The sequence below is a fragment of the Parasteatoda tepidariorum genome, chromosome 5 (genome assembly GCF_982258835.1).
Source record: "Parasteatoda tepidariorum strain Cologne lab strain chromosome 5, Ptep-v5.0, whole genome shotgun sequence".
Classification (NCBI taxonomy): Eukaryota; Metazoa; Arthropoda; class Arachnida; order Araneae; family Theridiidae; genus Parasteatoda; species Parasteatoda tepidariorum.
Window position 1 is genome coordinate 2432175 of NC_141759.1, and position 21702 is coordinate 2453876.

The 21702-nt window shown below is 29.6% G+C and overlaps 1 protein-coding gene and 1 non-coding gene across 2 annotated transcripts; one reads left to right on the forward strand and one right to left on the reverse strand.

Moving 5' to 3' along the window:
• Window positions 1–4007: 4007 nt before the first annotated feature.
• LOC107437805 (uncharacterized) lies at window positions 4008–13136 on the reverse strand. The gene is made up of 2 exons (XR_011637628.2): window positions 12787–13136; window positions 4008–4974 (listed from the first exon to the last, which is right to left on the reverse strand). It is a non-coding gene; the product is annotated as an uncharacterized LOC107437805 (transcript).
• Window positions 13137–13243: 107 nt separating this feature from the next.
• On the forward strand, window positions 13244–20449 carry LOC107437804 (uncharacterized). The gene is made up of 2 exons (XM_016049913.4): window positions 13244–13361; window positions 18096–20449. Exon 2 carries the CDS (start codon window positions 18256–18258, stop codon window positions 19270–19272), a length of 1017 nt encoding a protein of 338 aa, XP_015905399.3. The 5' UTR covers window positions 13244–13361; window positions 18096–18255; the 3' UTR covers window positions 19273–20449.
• The last annotated feature ends 1253 nt before the right edge of the window (window positions 20450–21702 follow it).

A 21702-nucleotide genomic window follows, 5' to 3' on the forward strand; every position in this document is an offset into this window, starting at 1 on the left:
CCTACGCAGACTGATCCAAGTGGTCCCCCACCCACACACTGACCGTAGCCAGTGATGCTTGACTTCGGTGATCTGCTGGGAACCGTGTCTTAACGATCAGTCCACTGCGGGACGCTATCTGGAGAGAAAACTGTTTCTATTTCTAAAATCTCCCTCTTTATAGAAATGTATTTCAATATTTCCCCTTGGCCCTTTCCCATATTTTTTTTTGTATTTAGATTATCAAAAATATTTACCACGCTAAAAAACTATTGGTCAGTTTGAAAATCAAGAAGAAAAAAAAGACTAACCTATATCCTACTATATGACTACAAGGTAAAGGTGATAGAATGCCTAGTGCTGCCATGTGTAGAGTCCTGTTGTGTGCAACCTGTAGCCTATTTCGATCACCTATCAAATTCTCAGTAGCATCTCCGAATTCGGATACCTTAATTTTTCCCATGCAATGTCAATAGTCCCACATAACTAGAATGAGCAAAGCCTGATACCGAGGCTTTCTGGCCAACTTAAAACAAGCTGCACCAAATGTATTTTCAGTATATTTATCACGGAACTAATTTGAAACTGCAAGGTGACAAATTCAATTTAACCAAAACTAAAATAGTAAAATATACGTTTGTAGCAAAACTTCTTCTGTACGAACAAAACTTGGGAATCGGAGAGCGTTCTTAGTTTTCAAATCTTTTGAAATTAAAAAAAAAGAGATGAAAATTTGCTTCCTAACTGTCCACACTTACCGGCTCTTCATGTAGAACTGAACCAAAGATTTTCTTCACGTGGATATTCCTTACCTAGTGTTAAACCCATTTACGCGTGAACAAACTCAGACCAATGATTGAACAACGATAACATGAATTCTGGTAACAAAAACAAATCCCAATTTTATATCCTGCATCATGGTCCCGCAGTGGACTGATCGTTAAGAGACGGTTCCCAGCAGATCACCGAAGTCAAGCATCACTGGCTACGGTCAGTGTGCGGGTGGGTGACCACTTGGATCAGTCTGCGTAGGGACCGAGGGTGTGCGGTATTGGTCCTCGTTAAACTGTGCTACCATAAAGTGCTAGACTTCGCGTGCAGGTCGTCGGGCTTCCGAAGCGGAGGCGCCACCCCCTCTGCAGAGGATCAAAATTGTGATGACATGTCCTCGGATCATCCTCCGGGATGTTTCCCAGACCGTCGCCAATAGCCCATTGTGCAGCTCTAGTGCGACGTAAATTAACAACAACAATATCCTGCATCATGGATTATTGTATAGAAATTGTTGGCGGCTTTCTCGTCTTTCTATTTGGTTGAATGTGGATTCAGTGCCGTTATAAACCTCATCACTATAAAGAGAAATCGAATAGAAATTAGTGCTCAAGGAAATTCGCGGTTGCCACTCACAAACAACGAGCCGGACATAAATACACCCATAAAACCTCGTCGGTTATTGTCCCGCAGTGGACTGATCATTAGGACACGGTTCCCAGCAGATCACCGAAGTCAAGCATCACTGACTGCGGTCAGTGTGCCGGTGGGTGACCACTTGGATCAGTCTGCGTAGGGATCGAGGGTGTGCGGTATTTGTCCTCATTAAACTGTTCAACGCAAAGTGCTCGACTTCGCGTGCAGGTCGTCGGGCTACAGAAGCGGGGGTGTCATCTCCTCTGCAGAGGATCAAAATTGTGATGGCATGTCTTCGGATCATCCTCAGGGATGTTTCCCAGACCGTCGCCAATAGCCCATTGTGCAGCTCTAGTGCGACGTAAATGAACTACAACAGCCTTTGAATTAGCGTATGCGGCTATTAAATGCCTTTTGCCTCACCGGCTATTGAATGCCTTTTGCTTTTTTTAAATTTGTATTTTTATACCATGTACTTAAATTGATTTTCAGTAGGGAGTCCGTTTGCACTTTGAAAGTCTTGATTTTATCCATAGGTCAAAAAAGTTTGGGAACCACTGGTCTAAATGGTAAGCATGTTCTGAGCAAACAGATAAAAAGAATTAGGAATATCACAACAAATCGCTAAAAATCAAGAATACCAGGACAGCTAGGAAGACTGCATTTGTTTATGCCACGACTCAATAGCAAATCAGATTCGACACTCACACGTCCATGTGCAGATGCCCGATTAAATCGGATCCGAAAATTGATCCAGTCTTATAGCTGTAACTTTAATACGACGTCTTGTTGACACCTAACCAGCTGATTTCAGCGGTCTTCTGCTTCTCGAGTTGTAGTTCCCCCAACTCATTGTTAATGGTTTTAGTCGAAATAACAAATTTTAAAGTGATCCCACCAATCATTGTTAAACTTATTACTCCTTAATTTTTTATTGAAGGATCGCCTTAGAAATTGATGAGCGTTTTTGTGTATTGATAAAACCCCTGTTGGCTAACGCTCACCGACCACGATGATTGCTTATCAATGATTGCTGTTTCTTGGCATGAGACAGTTGAAATAATTCAACCAAAAATAAAAAGAACACTTGTCCCGCCAAATATTTCCCTTATGATACTACTAAGATCTATCATTTTTTTGAAATAACATTTAAAATTAAAAGTATATTGTTATAACAAATTTGATGAGTTGCATGAAGCTGAAAGCTAAGTTCTAAATCATTTAACGAATCTCATTAATCGTAATTCATAATAGCATATCAATGTAATTTGCACCAAAAAATAAATTTAAAATGGTTAATGAGATCAGACACTGATTTATATAACTTTATCTTAAAATGCAAGATTAATAGTGACCGACCTACCCCCGGAGGAGTTTTCGGATAAGGGTTCGACCCGCTGCCACGTGTATCTTAAAATGTAACGTAGAATTATGTCATTCTAACGATAATAATAATCAAAACAATCCTCTCACACTCTTAATTTAGAAAACAAACAAAATCAAAAACGTAATAACAGTACGGATAAATACCTTTAAATTAGAGTGCAAAAATATTTATAAGAAAACACCTTTATGACTTATATCAATTTTATATTGATGGCAACCAATATAAAAATTAATGTGGGAAAACTGGATCCTACCATTTCCGGCCAATAAAAATGTACCGACAACAAATGGAAAACTATGACAGCACCATTAGATTTTTATATATAGTAAGATAATCTAAAATTTTCAATTCATTATTAATAAAAAAACACTCCAGTAAATAGATTAAAAGCAGTCATTACAAAAACTAAAATAATGTCAGAAACAAATGGGTAACAAGACATCGTAATTAATAACTTAATTGTAGATTAGATTAAAAAATATATTTTTCTCATTCATTTGAAAAAAAAAGAAAAAAAAACTTTTTGAAAATATTGAAAAAAATACAGAAAGACTAATTTTTGTTATGGTTAATAAAGAAATAAGAATGATATTCACAAAAATTTCATTTAAAAATTAGATTTTTATTAATTTTCAAAACATATATACATGAAAAATTTTGTTTTATTGCATTCATTCATTTAATATGAAATATGATTTACATGAATCGGAAAGAGCAATTAATTACATTTTTACTACAAAAAAAAAGGTTGCACCTAAGTGAAAGGTCTTCGCTTATATAACAAAGTGTTTAGATGAAATGCATATAAAAAGAATGCAAATTTTCTTTACAGAACTATTTTTTAAGCGTTATGAATTTGAAAGAAAATGAATAGTAGAATGAAATAAAGTTAAAGAAAATGAACAGTACCTCTATCTGAAATTCATATTTTGTTTATAATTAAAACATTTTTACTATTATAGAATTTTCTGAGTAAATGCCTCTAGGAATATAAGAAGAATGAAGACGATATTTTATCTTTTTCTTATTTTGTTTTACGGCTTTTACTTATTTATTTTTTAAAAAAAATTTAAGTTTTTGAATATTTAAAAAAAAAACTTAATAATTTTTTGCTTTCCTTTAAAAAAATCTTTACATCTTTTTCTCTATATTTTTAAATATATATATATATACATATATATGCTTAAGAGACCTCTTAGCTTACCATATATGATTTACGGTAAAATTTTAGTTATTTTTCTTTTCTTTTTGATCATGACAAACTTTTGATGATAGAGTGAACATTCAACAGCGCCATAACTTTCAAGTAAGGAAGAAAATAGTATTAAAATAACGCCTCATAACTTTTCTACTTATGATTTTTATTCTCAAGTATATAAAGCAATAAAATTATGATATTCATTATTTTTAATAGATAATTTAATAGCCTACGTTTGCTTCGTTTTAACCTCTTGTTAAGGGTGAATTTTTGACTAGACGCGCATTCTTATACTTTGATAAATCTGAAATGATCTCCCTGCAACACACGAGTCGAGACAAAAGCGTGGAAAGTTCTAAACGTCAGTCCTAGTTTGCATGAATACGATGGTGAGCGCTTAGATTACTTTTTAATGAAAACTTCTTACTACATTTACTGCAAGAGTAGGGTTTTTTCTCACTATGAAAACGACTATGTAAAATGAGACTATTCTCATAATGAAATCTCTTACCGCACGCTTGGCAAGAATAAGTTTTATCTTTCTTATGATGGCATTTATGATAACTCAAACCATATTTGTGCGAAAAACTTTTATGACACTCGTTGCAGAAATATGACTTTTCCTTGGTATGGACACGGCTGTGATAAATGAGGTAAATTTCTTTCGAAAAACTCTTATGGCACGTCTTACAAATGTGGCCTTTCTTTTTAGAACTGCGGACATTCGGGTTTCTACGCCCCGTCTTTCCGTGAATGGAGGCTGATAAAAACCTTTTAGTAATGAAGGGTCGATGACAAATGACTTTCCTCTCATCAAAATGAAGGAGAGAGCCGACAAATATGTGGTCGTCCGGTGAGAAGTCTTTTAAACATCTGCCACAGAAATAAGGTTTCAGTTTAACAGGATGAATGAAAACAGGATAAGATTCGGCTTCTAAGGCAGTCTTCCAAGCTAACATTTTATAGCACTCACAGTAGTCTTCGAGAGACATCTCATCTGATGCTGTAAAACAATAATGGATGAGTTTCATAAGGAAAAAAAAAGAAGCTGAAAATAGAAAGTCCAAAAACGAAACGATAAAATTTTTTTTTTTAAATAAATGAAGAAAAAAAAACTTGTTAAAGTATACATTAATCCAACGTTTTGATAAAAAAAATATCGATTTCACGAATAGACCGATGTGTGAAGACCGATCTCGAAGTGAAATTTTAAATCGCGTGAATACGAATCTTGATGTCAGACTTTTAAACTATGTGAATATGAATTGAGGTGCATCATTTTATCGCATGAATGTGTGACGTTAAATCGTGTGAATGTAATTTTAAATCGCATTTGCAGTAGACACGATAAAAAAAAAAAAAAAAAAAAAAAAAAAAAAAAAAAAAAAAAAAAAACGAATATTCAAAAAAGCGATTTTTTTTTATTTATTAAATTGAAAAAAAAAACTTAATACTTTTGATTAAATTGATTGATTTTCATGTCCTGTAATTCAATCTTACAGATTAGAATAGATCACCTCAAACATTCTAACTGCTATGTTTTTATCCACTTGCTGTCGTCTCTTTAACGACTGAATATTAGAATTAAAATTACAACCTATTTCAGACTAGCCACAGCTCTCAAATCTCTGCTATAGCTATGTACCCGATAACATGCAAGATTCAATCATTTCCAGATTGCTACAAAGCAGAATTTATAGTGATATTAAAGCCACAAACAGCTTATTAAAATTAGAATTCTACACACTTTCCACTTTGGTCAAACCCTAGAATTTTAAATGGAGCACAGCAAAATGTATTTCATCTCCTAGCGGAGTTTATTGCAAATCAAAATGCCAACCACTTTCCAAATAGCTGGAACTAGAGCACTCACATGTTTAGTGAATCTCGGTGTTGGATGACAACACAAGTTGTAACTGTTTCATGACCACTATAAGTAAAAGTTAGCGATATTGTCGCAATGAGGAACTTATCGTTAATCAAAATTCCGACAACTTTTCAAATAGCTAGATTACTCAAGTTCTAATTAGTGTTTGGCAAAGTTGTAAATGTCTTTAAATTTCAAACGTTTCTTGACACCTCTAAGCCGAATTCAATGTCAATCTACATCCCGATAACTTCCCGGCTACGTATAGTGCTCTAATGTCAAATGGGGCCCTGTGCTTGATGACACTGAAAGTTGCTATTGTTTCATAAATGTTGCAAACAAAATCTATCTCTTGTTTATTGCCAAATGGATTTTCGACCACTTTATGGTATAAATAACTCACACAGCACACTGATTTCAGAAAAATATTTTAAGATAACATTAGGACAAAAAAAGACCAGTTTAGGTGGAATTTAGGAAACATATGGGATATTTTTTGAATTGTGTATGATGATAATAAGAGGGTCTATCATATTGGAAATTTTATATTTTAACATCAGATTTTATGTTTCGACCACATTATATTTCAGCTTTTTATTATCAATGGTAACCTAAATAATATTTAATAATGAATTTTCTTTTGTTATTTAATTTTAAAAATTAGAGGTAAGAAATCATGTAAAAATGCTTTTTAAATGGAAAAAAAAAATATCTTCAAACTTGCAATTTGGTTAACATTATTTCAAGTTTATTTAGGTTACTAATTTTTTTAGGAAATATACTAACTATATTAAAAAAAATTTGTACAAAGGCCATTGATTACGACGGAAAATATAATAAATACTAAAGGAAAATAGAAAGTAAATTTTATTTCACTTTTACTACACATACAACAGCGATAAGAACTTATATTTACACCAAAAAATGAAATTTTTACTAAATCTTAATCAAAATATTTATAAACTGATTGAATTTTACACTTTCAGTGTTAGTATGGAATGAAATCTTTTTAACACCAGGAAAGGTTAAAAAGTATTGAAAAGTCTGAAACCTAGATAATTCTTATTTTTTATGAAGAATATTTCTAAATTAAATTTCATTGATTGAATTTAATTGATTTAATATTGGTTAATTGCAATTTTTAAAAAAATCTTAGTAGTCTTAAGGTTGTATTTCAAAATATCTGATATTGTTTAATGCTGTAGACATGGTAAAGACAATATACTAAAATAATGATGAATAATTTTCTTTCACATGCTATGCTCAACCAAGAGAACTTGTGTTAATATTTAAAAATCTACTTGATTCATATTATCTAAGACTATTTATTTCACAAATAAGGTTTCTGATATTTTAAAAAAAAAAAATTATGCAAAATGTGAAATTTCAAAAAAAAAAATTCTGATTTTAAAAATTATTAACCCTTAAATAATTGATATTTAAATCATTTTTATTTTATTTATTAATTTTATAAAGCAAAACAGGCTATAAAATTATAAATCAGCAAAGGGTTTTTTTGGGAGGTGGGGGAAATTTAAGAATACAGATACAAAACTAGTGTCTTAATCATCTGAGTGATTTAACAATCTGCTAAATTATTTTGTTGCAATAATTTAACGATCTAGGAATTATTAAAACGATTTATGGTCTGAGTGATATATGAAATTAACATATTTATACTTTTATTATATTACAAATTTATTCTGAGCTATAATTTTAGAAAAAATAAATAAATGTAGCATATTTGATAAAATAGGTTGATAGGGCCAAGACGAACCAGCCGTTAACTTGCTCTATGACAAATAGCTTGTTATCAAATAAATTTAAAAAAATGTAGATATGAAATCTAAAATAGTTCAATGAAGGTACTTAAAAATTTTGCATTTAACAGAAGGAAAGTGAAACAGTATACGAGTATTAAATAGTTATCAATTCCACTGAACTAGCGTGTATATAGTTATCAAAAGATAAAAGCCCTGTGGCAGAGTTATTCGAGCTTTCTGCGACAATTCTCTCTAGTTCTAATACCTTTCTGAAAGACATTTTTAATAGTAGCAAATATATATGTTACTAGTTTAAAGTATCAGAAGCACTTTCTGTTTACGAAAACAAAAAAGCTTTCATGTATAGAGCAGAACAGTATATAATTTTTGTTAATTATAAATGTAAGAATTTTTTTTACGTATTCTAATATTATTGGCGATATTATATTAAATATTCTAAAATATATTAAATATTCTAAAAAATATTTGTAAAGTTAACATTTTTAAATTTTTGCTATTTGGAAATTACTTTTTATAATATCAGACTGAATCTAGCTAAAGCCAATCATTGTGAAATTTTTTTACTCTCAAGAGAAAGTAGAAAAAAAATCACGAGCGCTTATTCCACCTTTGATTTGTGAGAAAGGCATTTTTTGAACATATTTCTTCAGAAAGGGGAAAAATAATTCTGCAGAAAAAAAGATATTTTGAAAAATTCTGCAGATAAAAAAACCAAAACTTCTTTGCTTCGCTTCCCAAATAAAAAATCTTTCTGCAAGAACTTAGTAATATTCTGTGGCAATGTCGCCCCGGTGGATAAAGATAGTCTGTTATAAAACACCTTTCCAGCAAATAATTTGGAGAAAACAATCAGGTAAAAAGAGGAAAAATTTACGATAGCAGTGGTCATAAGCTGTGTCTGAAACCTCAAAAAAAATTTTTTTTTTTATAATTAAGAAAATAACTTTACATTTCAGGTTCCGAAAGGACAAATTTGACAATTAAAAAGTAAAAGTTGCTATAGCTTAGGGGACAGAGCTCTCGCTTTCAAAGAGGTGAGCTGGGTTCGAACCCTAGCGATGGCTGGTTGATACGAATTCCGCATCCGGCTTGCGCCGAACATAGTAGTAACGTGAAATATCTTCAGTGGTAGTAAGGGTTAGAATCCCCTTGGCTATATGTCGGAATTTCTCATGGCCTTCCTCTCTATGTAATGCAAATATGGGTTAGTGTAGGGGTGCACAACCTGCGGCCCGCGGGCCAAATGCGGCCCTTCGACTGCTGAAGTGTGGCCCGCGAGAGCTTCTAAACACAGTAAAAAAAATTTCAAAAATGGCAATTTTTAATCGCACTTTTAAGTCATCACGTTTTGACCCAATCAATTTTAACAGATTCTTTAGTAAATGTACGTTTAAGCCGATTTTATCGTAAATATAAATGATTTTTTTTAAACGGTTATTTCTGATTTTCTACGTGATTTCGGAAATTTTATTACGATGCGAGTTTCAGATCGCAAATTTAAATAATCACTTTTTGTGCACTTTATTTGTGACGATTTCATCTTAAATCTAAGTGATTTTTTATCTTTTTTTTTGCAATTCTTTCTTTTTTTTCAGCAATTTTTTTCGACAGTTATTGCTATGCGTTCCCATGTATTATAAAAAATTCCAATTGTTCTATTACGACATACAAATTTTAAATCATGCATTTAACACGCTTTATTTGTGATGAGTTCAGCATAAATATATTTTTTCCCAATTATTTCTATACTTTTCCACATGATTTTGACGATCCTGTAATTTAACTAGTTGTTATTACGACACATGATTGTTAATCGCGCAATTAAATAATCCGTTTTTGATACGGTTTATCAGTACAGTTTTATCATAAATCCTAGCTATTTTTCCTTCGTTTTTATTTCCTCACCGTTTTTATTTCCGCAGCGAATATGATTTGGTCGAATGTGGTAATGAATTGTGATTTGATCAAAAACCAAATATTCGACAAAAAAAAAAAGAGAAAGAAAAAATCGACTGAACTCCGTACACTTGGGGCCCAATAGCAAAATCTTTTAGCAGCATAGCAACACTGAAACTAAAATTTCAATGCTCAGAATAATATTTCCTGGAAAAACGCATTCATAAATTAACTCTAAAAAATAAGGCCAATCAATAACGTTTTTGAAAATGTTGAAAAGTGAAACAGAGAACATAAAAATCAATCTTAATTTTTGGAAAAAAAATTTAAAGCTGAACATCTCAGTTTTTCAATTACCAGAAAAAGCAAAGAAAAAAGAATTAAGTCAACAGAAATGCTATTAAAAATTTCTGCGTTATAAGGATAATGTTTAAAAAAAGTTTTTTTTTTTTATTTAAAGAAAATAAAAAGATAGAAAGTGTTCTTAATTTTTTAAACGAAAATCTCAATTTAAATTTTTCTCATTGCCATAATTTTAGAAGAAAAAAACTTGCTATAAAATAAATTTTGTTATTAACTTTATTTTAAAAAAAAAATGCTGTGTCATAATAAAAGTACCCAAAAAAAGAAAAACTGTAAAAACAAATTTTTCTTAGTTCCTGAAACAAAATTTTAATACTGAAAATCACACTTTTCTATGTTACTGGTTACTTATATTACAGTACAGGGAAAGAGTGATAATAAATTAATAGTATGAGACTTTCTGTTAAAATGCTGGGTTATAATAAAAACAGCGAAAATGGAAAAAAATCCTTCTCAATTCTCAAAGTATCGAAAAAATGACAAAATTGACTTGTCTGATTATAATTTAAAAAAAAAAAAAGTAATATCTATAAACATTCAAAAATAAAAAAAATCTTGGAAAAATACCTTTCTAAAACATATTCTGCCGAATATTTGACTGATCATTCAATCAACTGAATTTTTCACAGAATGGCCAAATACTCGCTACATCCCTCCCTAATTTAAATGAAATGTTATTTCAACTTGAGAAATTCATAAAATGGCGGAAAACGTGAATTTTTAAACTGCTCACTGTTTGTAGTTTAGATTTAAATTTTTTATTGCTTAAGTGATCTTTTTCGATAAAAAAAGGAAAATGTTTACGATATAAAAAAATCTAATAATTAATAAAATAAAATAATAAAGTACATTACAAAATAAGCATTGAATTTTATTTTGAACTATCACAGTTTCTTTATTTTAGGCTTTTGTTTAAAACCTATAAATTTTCTTCAATTAAAATATTTAATTTGAATTTATAATACTTAAATATGACTAAACTTTTTCCTACTTTCATTCTGTGGGCATTGCAGTTTTTTTTTATTTATTAGAATTTAATTCTAAAATGAATTTTCGTATTGCATGATATGATAAAAAAAAAAAAAAAAAACATTTCTGTTCTTCAATGTTTATTTATTTTGAAAAATCTATTGTTCATATAATAAAAATAGCAAGTTTTTTTTTGTAAAAAAAAAGTATAAATTTTTTTTATTTTTGAATGAATTCTAATAATGGAACACTACTAAGTTATTGATATTACTAAGTTTATTGGTAAAAAAAACTTGAACGCTAATGTTTAAATAAACATTACTACATTTGTCATTAACATGTCTAAATACATGTGCGGCCCTTCGTGAGCAAATCTGCTGTGTGAGTGGCCCTTCACTCAAAAAGGTTGTGCACCCCTAGGTTAGTGCCATCAAAAAGTTCTCCACAAAGTCAAATTTCTCCCAATACTTGATCAAGGAGTTCCCTTGTCTCGTTCGGAGTCAAAATTACAAGGCTATATAGTTGAACATTAATAGTCGTAAACCCAAAATTGGGTCAGCTCTTCAATGGTTATAAAGAAAGCAAAAAAAAAAAAAAAATTCAAACAATGCTTTTTTTGTTGTTTTTTCTTTGTAATAATAACTGTACGTATCAACTAAACATCAATGGGTCAAATACATTTTAAAATTCTTTATTTTTTTTTTAAAGTAGAAGTTTGCCCAGGATTGACTACAAAATATACCCTTTGAGTTAGTCCTCTTCTGTTATGCTTTATTTTTTTTGCTGGCCATTGTAGAAAAGTCATTAAACCTAGGCGATTATTTTGTTTTGTAAGTAGTACTGGCAAGTAAATCCTTGTATGAAAATTTTCACAAATAATTTTTTTATTATAAGTTCTTATAGAAATAAAAACTTTTCAACTAATTGATCTTTGGAAGGCAGAAGGCAGCAAAAAAAAACCTCATAATGATAAAATAAAATGAAAAAATGGCTTAAAAATTCTCTCACTTATACTAAATGCATTTTAATAAGAATTATTTTCCTACTTTCCTCCCCAGTTACTGAGATTGATATAAAATATGTAGAATTGCAAAAAATGTGCATAATCTTCATAGTAACATGGCAGGAAATTCTGATATTTGATTTTAAACATAATAGGCAGACATAAGGGGGCTCAATTTCTGACTCAGTCAGCCTTTATCTATTAAAAGGTACCTCATGATAGATTGAAGTTGACATGTCTTATATACTAGTGAATTGGCATTTAATATTTTTAATGGTAGTTACCCTTTCCAGAATTTTATCTGTGATAGAATTCGAAGTACGATTACTATTAGTTGGTTTACGCTATTTTATTTGTATCATATTTTTGCTTATTATATATATTTTTTCATTTTTATCATTTTGCTCATTATTTTTTTCTTCATTTTTGTTTATTGGCCTGGGAAACTTTTTTTACTTCACTGGATTTTTTTATGAGAGCTATATATTATATTATGTGTCTTAATATATTCTTATGGGCTATATTAATGAGGACCATGCATTGCCGTTTTTTAATTCATATCACGCCCAGGGGTCACGATTAAGGGTAGAGTGTTAATCGAAAATGTCAACCTTCATCTATCAAAAGGTACCTATAGATAGTATCAAGTTAACATGTATTACATACTAGTGAATTGGTATTTAATATTTTCAGTGTTGGTTACGCCACAATCATGTATCATATGTATTTGGCTGCATCACTTTCGTAATAAACTTCTATCACCACTTAGAACACTATTAGTACACAATAATCATTTCCTCTGAAGATACTTTAGGCAACTGACTTAACGTGACCACTTAAAATTAACTACTAAATAAAATGAACAATATAATTAATTTAAAAAAAAGATAAAATAGGTTTTATATCACATTAAAAAATATTTATTAAAATCACCTTCAAACAAACAGCAACTTCATGAGCTTGAGAACAGCTGAGACAAAAGAACTAAAGAGTAACTATTAAATCTTTTAACATTAAAACACGGGTAAATGATCAAATTAATACTAGTCAAAGAGTTCAATGCAGTAAGAATGAGTACTGACTTGTTAGTTATATTTTGATAAGCTTAGAATTTTACTGCGACCCACTGTTTTGAGATTAATTAGATACCGAAAAATAAAAAATCTAATTAATTCCAAGTAGAAACTTTCGAGATGATCATTCGATCTGTGGGCTACAGGAACATTTTCATACTTTGCAGCAGTAGTTAAATGCGCTTATAACTTGTATAGAAGAATGAGAATAAGGCTGAAAGAATTAGCAGTAAACAAAACGTTTCTGGTTATTTGTTTCTGTTCCTTTTCAGATTCATTTTCTAGATCACATTTCTAGGAGTTTTCTTTTTAAATGGCAACATACTTAATAATCATAATAATATTATGAGATTTGTGCTATCTGTCCTCAACACACAAGCCTGAAAATTTAAGTAAATGCAACAATAATAATATGACTTTGTTTTCTGAAATAGCGTAAGTTGTGTAATTTTACATTTTTATTGCAGTTATTTATTTTCGTAAAGCATTTCATTCTGTACCATTGTATTTTAGTACCATTGCCAAGTAACTTCGTGTCTCTTAATTGTTGTTGCCTTTTAATTGCTATTTATTTTTATCTTTTCATAATTCATTCGTTCGTGCTCTTTTTATTACATACTAATAAAAAAAAACACAATTTAATCTGTTTCGTAACAATTTTGATGTCATACTGGGGGAGATTTCGGATATATTCCCTCATTCTGTTCATACTATAGCTGTTTCGGGGATATTTCCGTATCGTGGTCTGTTGTGCTTACTACAATCGCTAAGGCGCCTAATGGAATTTAATCTTGTAAATTTAAAAAGAAACAAATAGGTAGTGGCTCCCCAGGGAGGACTAAGAATTATACCTTTCAAGCTGATCTCCTTTGGTGATCTTTTCTTCTTTATTCATTTTCTTGTGGGCCACTTCTCAGAAGTTGCTAAGATTTGATAATTATTCTGCTGCTGATCAGAATGCGGAAATCATTTTATTATTTTTAACAATCAGACAATGTGGTTAGGGAGCTGACCCCACATCGGAAAGGCCCTAGGCTTGAATCCCGCGAAAAGACAGAGATGCTCTTTCACTAATGGAAAAGAAAATGAAGGAAATAAAAATGAAAATATGACCACCGAAGCTGACGTTTTCAGGGGGTACCAGCCCCGGTAGCCATAAAATCAAAACCATTTCTAATTGAGGGAGAAGCAAATGCTTAAATTAACTCCCTCAGTACCCCAATGGTTTTGTATAGAAGTCCAGGAAAAAAAAACATGCCATATAAATAACAAATTAAGAAAAGAAACTCAAACAAAATCATCAGAAAAATAAAAACTCACATAGTCACAGGTCAAACATCAATTTCACAAACAAGCCGAATGAAAAGAAAAAACTAAAACCTAAAGAAAACAATGCCCTCTATTACAATGCGCAAATGAAGAATAAAATGAAAAATGTCAAGAGAAAGAAATACATAACAGATTAATAGAATGCTTAACTGGGGCTGCTCAGTTAAGACTTGAATTGCGCCCTGTTAAAAGAAAAAAAAAAAATAAATATAAAAACCTAGAATTCTTCAATCAATTTTTTAATTAAAAAATTAACATTACAAAAATTAAAAGAAAAATCATTATTACTCAAATTATTTAAAAAACTATTCACAGCTTCCTGAAAACTTTCAACATTATTGCAAATGCTTTTGATTCTAACCAATTGTGAAAAAACTAAATTTTTAAATATTTTATTACACAAATTAGTATTAAAGTTGCAGAAAAAAATAACTTAAAATTTAAAAGCTTTTCTTTTATCAAAGACACCAATTTTAATAAAACTGTTAACAATATCAATTTTAAAATCTAAATATTCAACATTTAAACAATCCTCATTAGTTTTCTTCAAGACAAAATCTCCAGGATAAATACTATAAATAAAATTATAATTATCACAATTAAACAAAATCAAATCATCAATATATCTAAAAGCATTATGCTCATTAAGCAATTCAAGTAAAGCCTCATTAAAGCAAAGCATCAATTCATTATGCTCAAGAAATTTAGCTTCAAAAAAATGCAAAAAAATATTGGCAGAAGCCCCAGTAAAGGAATTACCTTGTGGAATTCCAATAATTTGTTTATAAAAATCTAAACCATTAAAAAGAACATTCTCAAAAAGATTAAACCTACATAAATCCAACCAATTAAACTTATCAATTTTCTTATCATAAATTCCTTCACAAATCTCAATAATCTTTCCATGTGGTATACTGGTATACAAATTTTCGAAATCAAAAGTATTAATGCTGGAGATATCATTATTATTAATATAATCCAAAACTTTGACATATAACAATATTTTTCTCTTTTTTAATTTTAAGCAAAATAAGGTACTTACGTATTATCGCAACCACGTTGGCGCGATTTGTAAGTTTGAGTAAGAAAGTATGAATAGAAAGAAAGTGTACATTTATTAATTACAGATAATTTTTAATACAGTTTTTTATATTATTTTGTTTTAAAATATTAAATATTATTTTGTTTTAAATATTTTATACAAATATATTACATTATTATTATATTATATTTTAAAATATATTAAATTTTAAATATATTATATTTTATAATAAAATATTATTTTGTTTTAAAATATAATAATTTCACGGCATTCAATCTAACCAGTAAACCAGTATTTTAAAATAATATTTTATTTTAAAATATAATATATTTAAAATATATTAAATTTTAAATATATTATATTTTAAAATAAATCATTATTTTGTTTTAAAATATAATAGTTTCACGGCATTCAATCTAACCAGTAAGCAAAATAATTTCTTTACAAAAAACCATGTATAACACGTAGGGTTGCCGTAAATAGGGTCGCCAAATTTGGCGATTTATGCGAATTTTGGCCTGGTTGCGTTAATACGTAAGTACCTAAAATAATTTTTAGAAAACTAAAAAACCTTTTACTAATATCAGAATTATAACTATTAGTACCACTCGCTATAAACCTAAATTTAATCGGATTTTTATGAAATTTAACAATTGGAAATAAATATGGAAATGTAATCCTTAACTTAAATTTTAAATTTTTACTAAATGCAATAATTCTCTTTTCAATAACTTTTTTATCTTCTTTTAATTTTAAATAAGTATTATTTGCATTATATTCAACAATAATCAATTTTTTAAAAAAAATATTTACACATAATACAGAAATTATTTGAAGCTTTATCTACAACAGTAACAATAAATTTATCCTTAAGATTTTCCTAGATAAATCATAATCTATATAAGTACCTTTAGGAAATGAACTAAGACAGTTATTAAATAAAATAAATTTAACCCTTTCAATAATTTTAGCTTTCCCCTCAGAAAAACCCTCAACGGGCCAATGATATTTTCTGGATATTTTTGCAATAAAAAAATCAAGATCCTTTTTAATAGATAAAATAAAATCTTCTTTTTTTCATTTTAACTCTGGTCCTAAATTTTGAACCTTTACTTAAAATGCTGATTAAATCTTGATCACCCACAATCTCCAAATTTCCCGTAATAACATGTCCATAATCATTATTAATAAATTTTGAAAAATCCTCTTCATTACAAAAACAATCAAATTTAGAAATACAATTAAGATTTCGACTTAAAAAATTGTAATTACACACTTTTTTTCTAAGCGTTCCTGCTGCTTTTAAATATTCTTCTACGCTTAGAAAAAAGGTGTGTAATAAAAAATTTTCAAGTCCAAATCTTAATTGTATTTCTAAATTTGACTTTTTATTATTTTGGGACAAAATAATAAAAAGTGGTCATTGAAAGAGTTTCTCTTTTGTAAGGAATTTCCACCAATTGTTTCTAATGTATTCTGCAAAAAAGACTCATCAAAAAGACATTTTGTAAATATTAAGTCACATTCTTTTAACCAGGGTCCTGCTTTTGTGAATTTGTGCAAATAGGGTCCTGTTATTGGAAAAACCTTTTCAATGAGTTTTTAAATTGTAAAGGCATACAGGATTATGCTCAACACTGTAAAATTATAATTTAAAAAAATTAAATTTTAAAAAATTAACGGCAATTGCTGCTACTAAATTAGAGATGCAACATACAAATATTTGGTATTTAGCCTATACTGCTGCAGCAGAATATTTATTTCGGACGAATCAAGGAAGAAACTTCTGCCGAAGACAAAACTCAGTTCGTTTACACCTGTCTTTCATTCCCCCCTCCCTGGGAAGAGTTTATTCGATTAACAAAACAATAACGAAGATAAACAAATTTGTGAATGGTTCGATTAAAAGATAAATTATTTTGTGAAGGGTCCGTTTTTAAGTTAAAATATTTTGTGAAGGGTCCGTTAACGGACCCAAATTTCTTCTAAACAGACCCCTGATTATTGTAACATTTTGTTCTTATTTAAGCAACTATTTTCATAGTTTTTCGCAACTATTTTCATGCTTTAGGCTACTAAAAGCAATTATTTTGTTCATATTTTTCTGTGGCAACCCTGGAGTTGACATGGATTTACTATAGAATTGGTGCAAATAGAGCATGTTATAAAATAACTTAAAATTTGGCATACGTGTCGTAATCTTGTTAAAATATCAAAATTAAAAAGAAAGAAAAAAAAAGTGGAAGTGGCTGAAAAAAATAATCAAAAAATGAAAAAATATTATTAGATGGGTCAATAAGTGATATTTGAATGAATTGTTAACAAATAGTCATTACTCAAATGTTAGATTTGGAAATCTTTTGTGTCATATATAATTAAAAGCAGGATATAAGCTTGCTGAAATAAAGTCGGAATTTTTTTTTATTTTTACAGGAAACCCATTAAGTAAATTTTTTCAGTTATATGTTTAAGTAATTCTATGTTGCATTTCTATTGCATCTTTTTATTTTATTTAATGAAATTTTTTTTCTCCCAAACTCTGTTAAATATGTTGTAAAAATGTTAATTTATGTGCTAAAAATCTAATTTTATAAGAACTCTGCTTCTCAGAATATAAAGACTATTTGTTACAATCTGCTCCTAACACCAAATTTATTTTGCATCAAAACACATTTTTTATGTTCCAAAAGGGTTATGCTGTTGTTCCATTCCTGATTTTATGATCTATAACATTTATGCTTGCAAATTCTGATTATCGATATAATTTTTATACTCATTGTAACTTTTTTTTCTTCCAGAGGTTCTGAAAAGGAATCGATTGAGTTGAAGTCTTAGCGATTTAATGTTTTCAGAAAAAGTCAAAACTTTAATTTTACTTTGAAATCTTTCTTGTTTTCTTTTTTTTTTTTTTTTTTTTTTTTTTTAAAACAAGAGTTAACTTTAATACAGTGAAGAACAATGGAAGAAATTGTTCAATGTGATGAAAGAAATAAAGTTGAGGAAGAAGAGCAATATGATGATGATGAAGAAGAAGAAACAGTTCTAAGTGAGCAAGAAGAACATTATGACGAAGAAGAGCAAAATGAAGGGAATGTGACCCTTACACACAAAAGGAAGTACATATGCAACGTGTGTCAAAAGACTTTTAATTATCGATCTGTTTTTATCCGACATCAGAATGTCCATTCATTTGAAAAACCTTACTTCTGTGACGTCTGCAAGAGGACATTTCGATGCGAAGAGAAGCTTCAAATGCATTTGTTGTTCCACACCAAAGGGCCTTATACGTGTGAAGTATGTGACAAAACCTACTCCAAATTGCGTTATCTCCGAACACACTTTAAACTTCACACGAATGAAAGATTTTATGTTTGTAATGTTTGCAATAGAACATTTCAGCAACTGAAAAGTCTGCAAATCCATCAAATGACACACACGGATGAGAAACCTTACACTTGTGAAACTTGTAATAAAGGTTTTAAGCATATTTCTTACCTGCAAAGACATATACTTATCCATGCAGAGGAAAAACCACACGTGTGCTACGTCTGTAAAAAGAGTTTTTCTCGAAAAATGTACCTGAAAAATCACTTGCTCGTTCACACAAGCGAGAAATCTCATGTTTGTGAATTATGCAATAAGGGTTTTGCGCGTTTGTCTAGTTTACAAAAGCATTTGACTATACACAGTTGTAAAGAAACCTATGCTTGTGAACATTGTGACGCTAAGTTTACTCAAAAAAGAAGGTTTGAAAAACATCAAGTGAGACATAACGATGAAAACTGTTTGCATGTTTGTGAAATTTGTGAAAAACGCTTTATGCAAAAAACTGAGCTTCAAATGCATTACGCTACTCATCTTAAAGAAACGTTATTTGAATGTGAGAAATGTAAAAAAGAGTTTAATCGCAAAGATAATTTTAAAAGGCATTTACAAATTCATAACAAATGCCGTGTGGTGACTGAGAACGCATGATTATTTATTTAAGACATAATTCTTTTGTCAAGTTGATGCAAAACCAAAAAAAGTGTCTATGAATCAAATTGTTTGTTAAACTACACATGATATTATAGCAGTTATGAAAAAAAAAATTCTACTTACATTTATTTTTTAGAAAAAAAATTTTTATTGTGAAATTTTTTTTTTTCCTGGTTAATTTATATTTATCTATACAGGGTGCCCCAAAACTCATGATGCATATGGGAAAGAGTGATAGAACACAGGTAGAAAAGCACAAATCCCCATACAATCAATGATCAGAATGCAAATCGTAAAGCATAGTTCTGCTTTCTACACAAAGAATGGGTAGCACGTGTTTGGTCAGATAGTACGGTATGTTAAGTCTAACCACTAACCGGTCGTTTGCGCCGTATTAAAGCGAGCTTTTCTTTCACAGTTTTTTTATTATTTTAAATGTTATTCTAACAGACCTTTATTTTTTTTTATGAAAAATTTTTTTCTCCGTGAAACTTTTTTCTGCATAAGTACAAACCAGTTGAAAATGTTCTCATAGTGAAAATGACTGTTAGTGCTACTACTGTTAAATACATTAAAATTTAACTATGGACGATGATTTTTAAATTTGGATATTATTGTAAGCCAAAAATTTTACAATCGAAACATTGTTTTTGAATATATGGGGAAAATTATATAGAAATTGACCAGTCATAAATGATTTTTATTTGTAGTGACAATTTTTGAAAATATCTTCCTACTTTACCATATTTTCTTTTAAATTTAATAAAAAAGTAAGTAAGGAAGAAAGGAATAGCTTAGTTAAAACTGGCAATTAAGTATTGACTTGCAAGACTCCTCTGTGTGTACTGCAGCATAAATAAGGCACATTCAAATTTATTAAAATTAAATATTTTTATAAAATTATTGGTACTATAGACTTTTTTTTTTTTTGAGTTATGCAGTTGTGAAGGATTGCATAATATAAAGTTATGTTTGATTATATATATTTTCATTTAAAAAAATCTTTGTCTTTATTTATAAATTTTTAAATATTTAATTTTTTCAACTACTTGGGATCAATCAAGTACAACATCAAATCTTGTCTAAGTATGTTAAGGTTAAAATTCTGTCCTGTTATCTCAGTATACTGTTGATCAGCAGAGTACTCTAATTAAAATAATATTGTGTATATGCATTCATTTTTTATTATAATTTTTATTTTTCACAAATTATGTTTAAATTTTCACAAAATAAGTACCTCTTAAAAAAAACCTAAACAGACCCCCAATGCTCCAAAATTGGGGTCCACGGGCATCTGTCACAAAAACCACGAGGTGAAATTCACAATTGCTTTGTAAGCCATGAACTCTCTGCGCTTGGTATAGATATATTCCTTCTTTTCGCAGCACTCGCTGCACAGTTTAGGAAAGTGTCAGTGTCTGAGATTCAGGTCTCTCGCTGACACAATGCAAAAGTCACACATTAGAGTTAGCGTTTTTACAGTCCTGCTATGTCCGGTATCTTGCTTTCAGTAGGAAAAGAAATGGCTTTTGCAGAATTGTTCGTATGGTCGTTAAGTGGTCCTCGAATCGGGGACGCGTCTCGTTAGAAAACGACTTATGGCATTGAGCAACCTTTTTATTGCGGCTGTTGGGAGGTGCGGTTTGCGTGGATTCTATGGTGATTTGTGCTTGACTAGTAGTGCTCTGTCACCCTCTGACATGTGTACTATGAATTTTGGGGGGCCCCCTGTACAGGACAAAATTATGGCTCATTTTGTGGCCACTCATTTAAAATTTTAAATGATAAAAGAAAACTTGCTATTAATAATGTTAGGCATTTCTAAAATTATTTTAACTATTGCAAGGTTTGTTTCTAAAATGATAATGCACTGCATTACAAATAATGTATTTGAAATGTATCTTAAAGTAGGTCTTAATTTTAAAAAATTATTTTCTTAAGACTTTTTTTATTTATATTTCTTTTATCATGTTAAATAATGCTTAAATTTTAGAGAATAATATACAATTTTTAAAAATGTTGTGGATCTAGACATATTTGATAACGCATCATTTATACTGGAAAACTTACTCATAATTTTTTGATCTCATAAAAATTTGCAAACATTGAGAAATACTTGTTTGATTTTGGTGATTATCATTAAAAGAAATTGTCTCTTAAAATTGTCTTTTTTTTTAATGATATTTTTTTTTTTTTTAAATAACTTTTTAACTTGATGTATTTGGCAAAAAGACTTTGAAAAACAGCTGTTACCACTATTCAGTGAAAAGTTGCACATAACCTTTATTTTTTTTTTTTTATTTATCCAAAATCAAGCGAAAAAAATTTGCTTTGTACCTTAAATATAATAATTTGGATTCAATTAAAAACTCAAAATTATGACCTTACAAATATGTAAACTATTATAAAACCTTGCATAGGAATAAT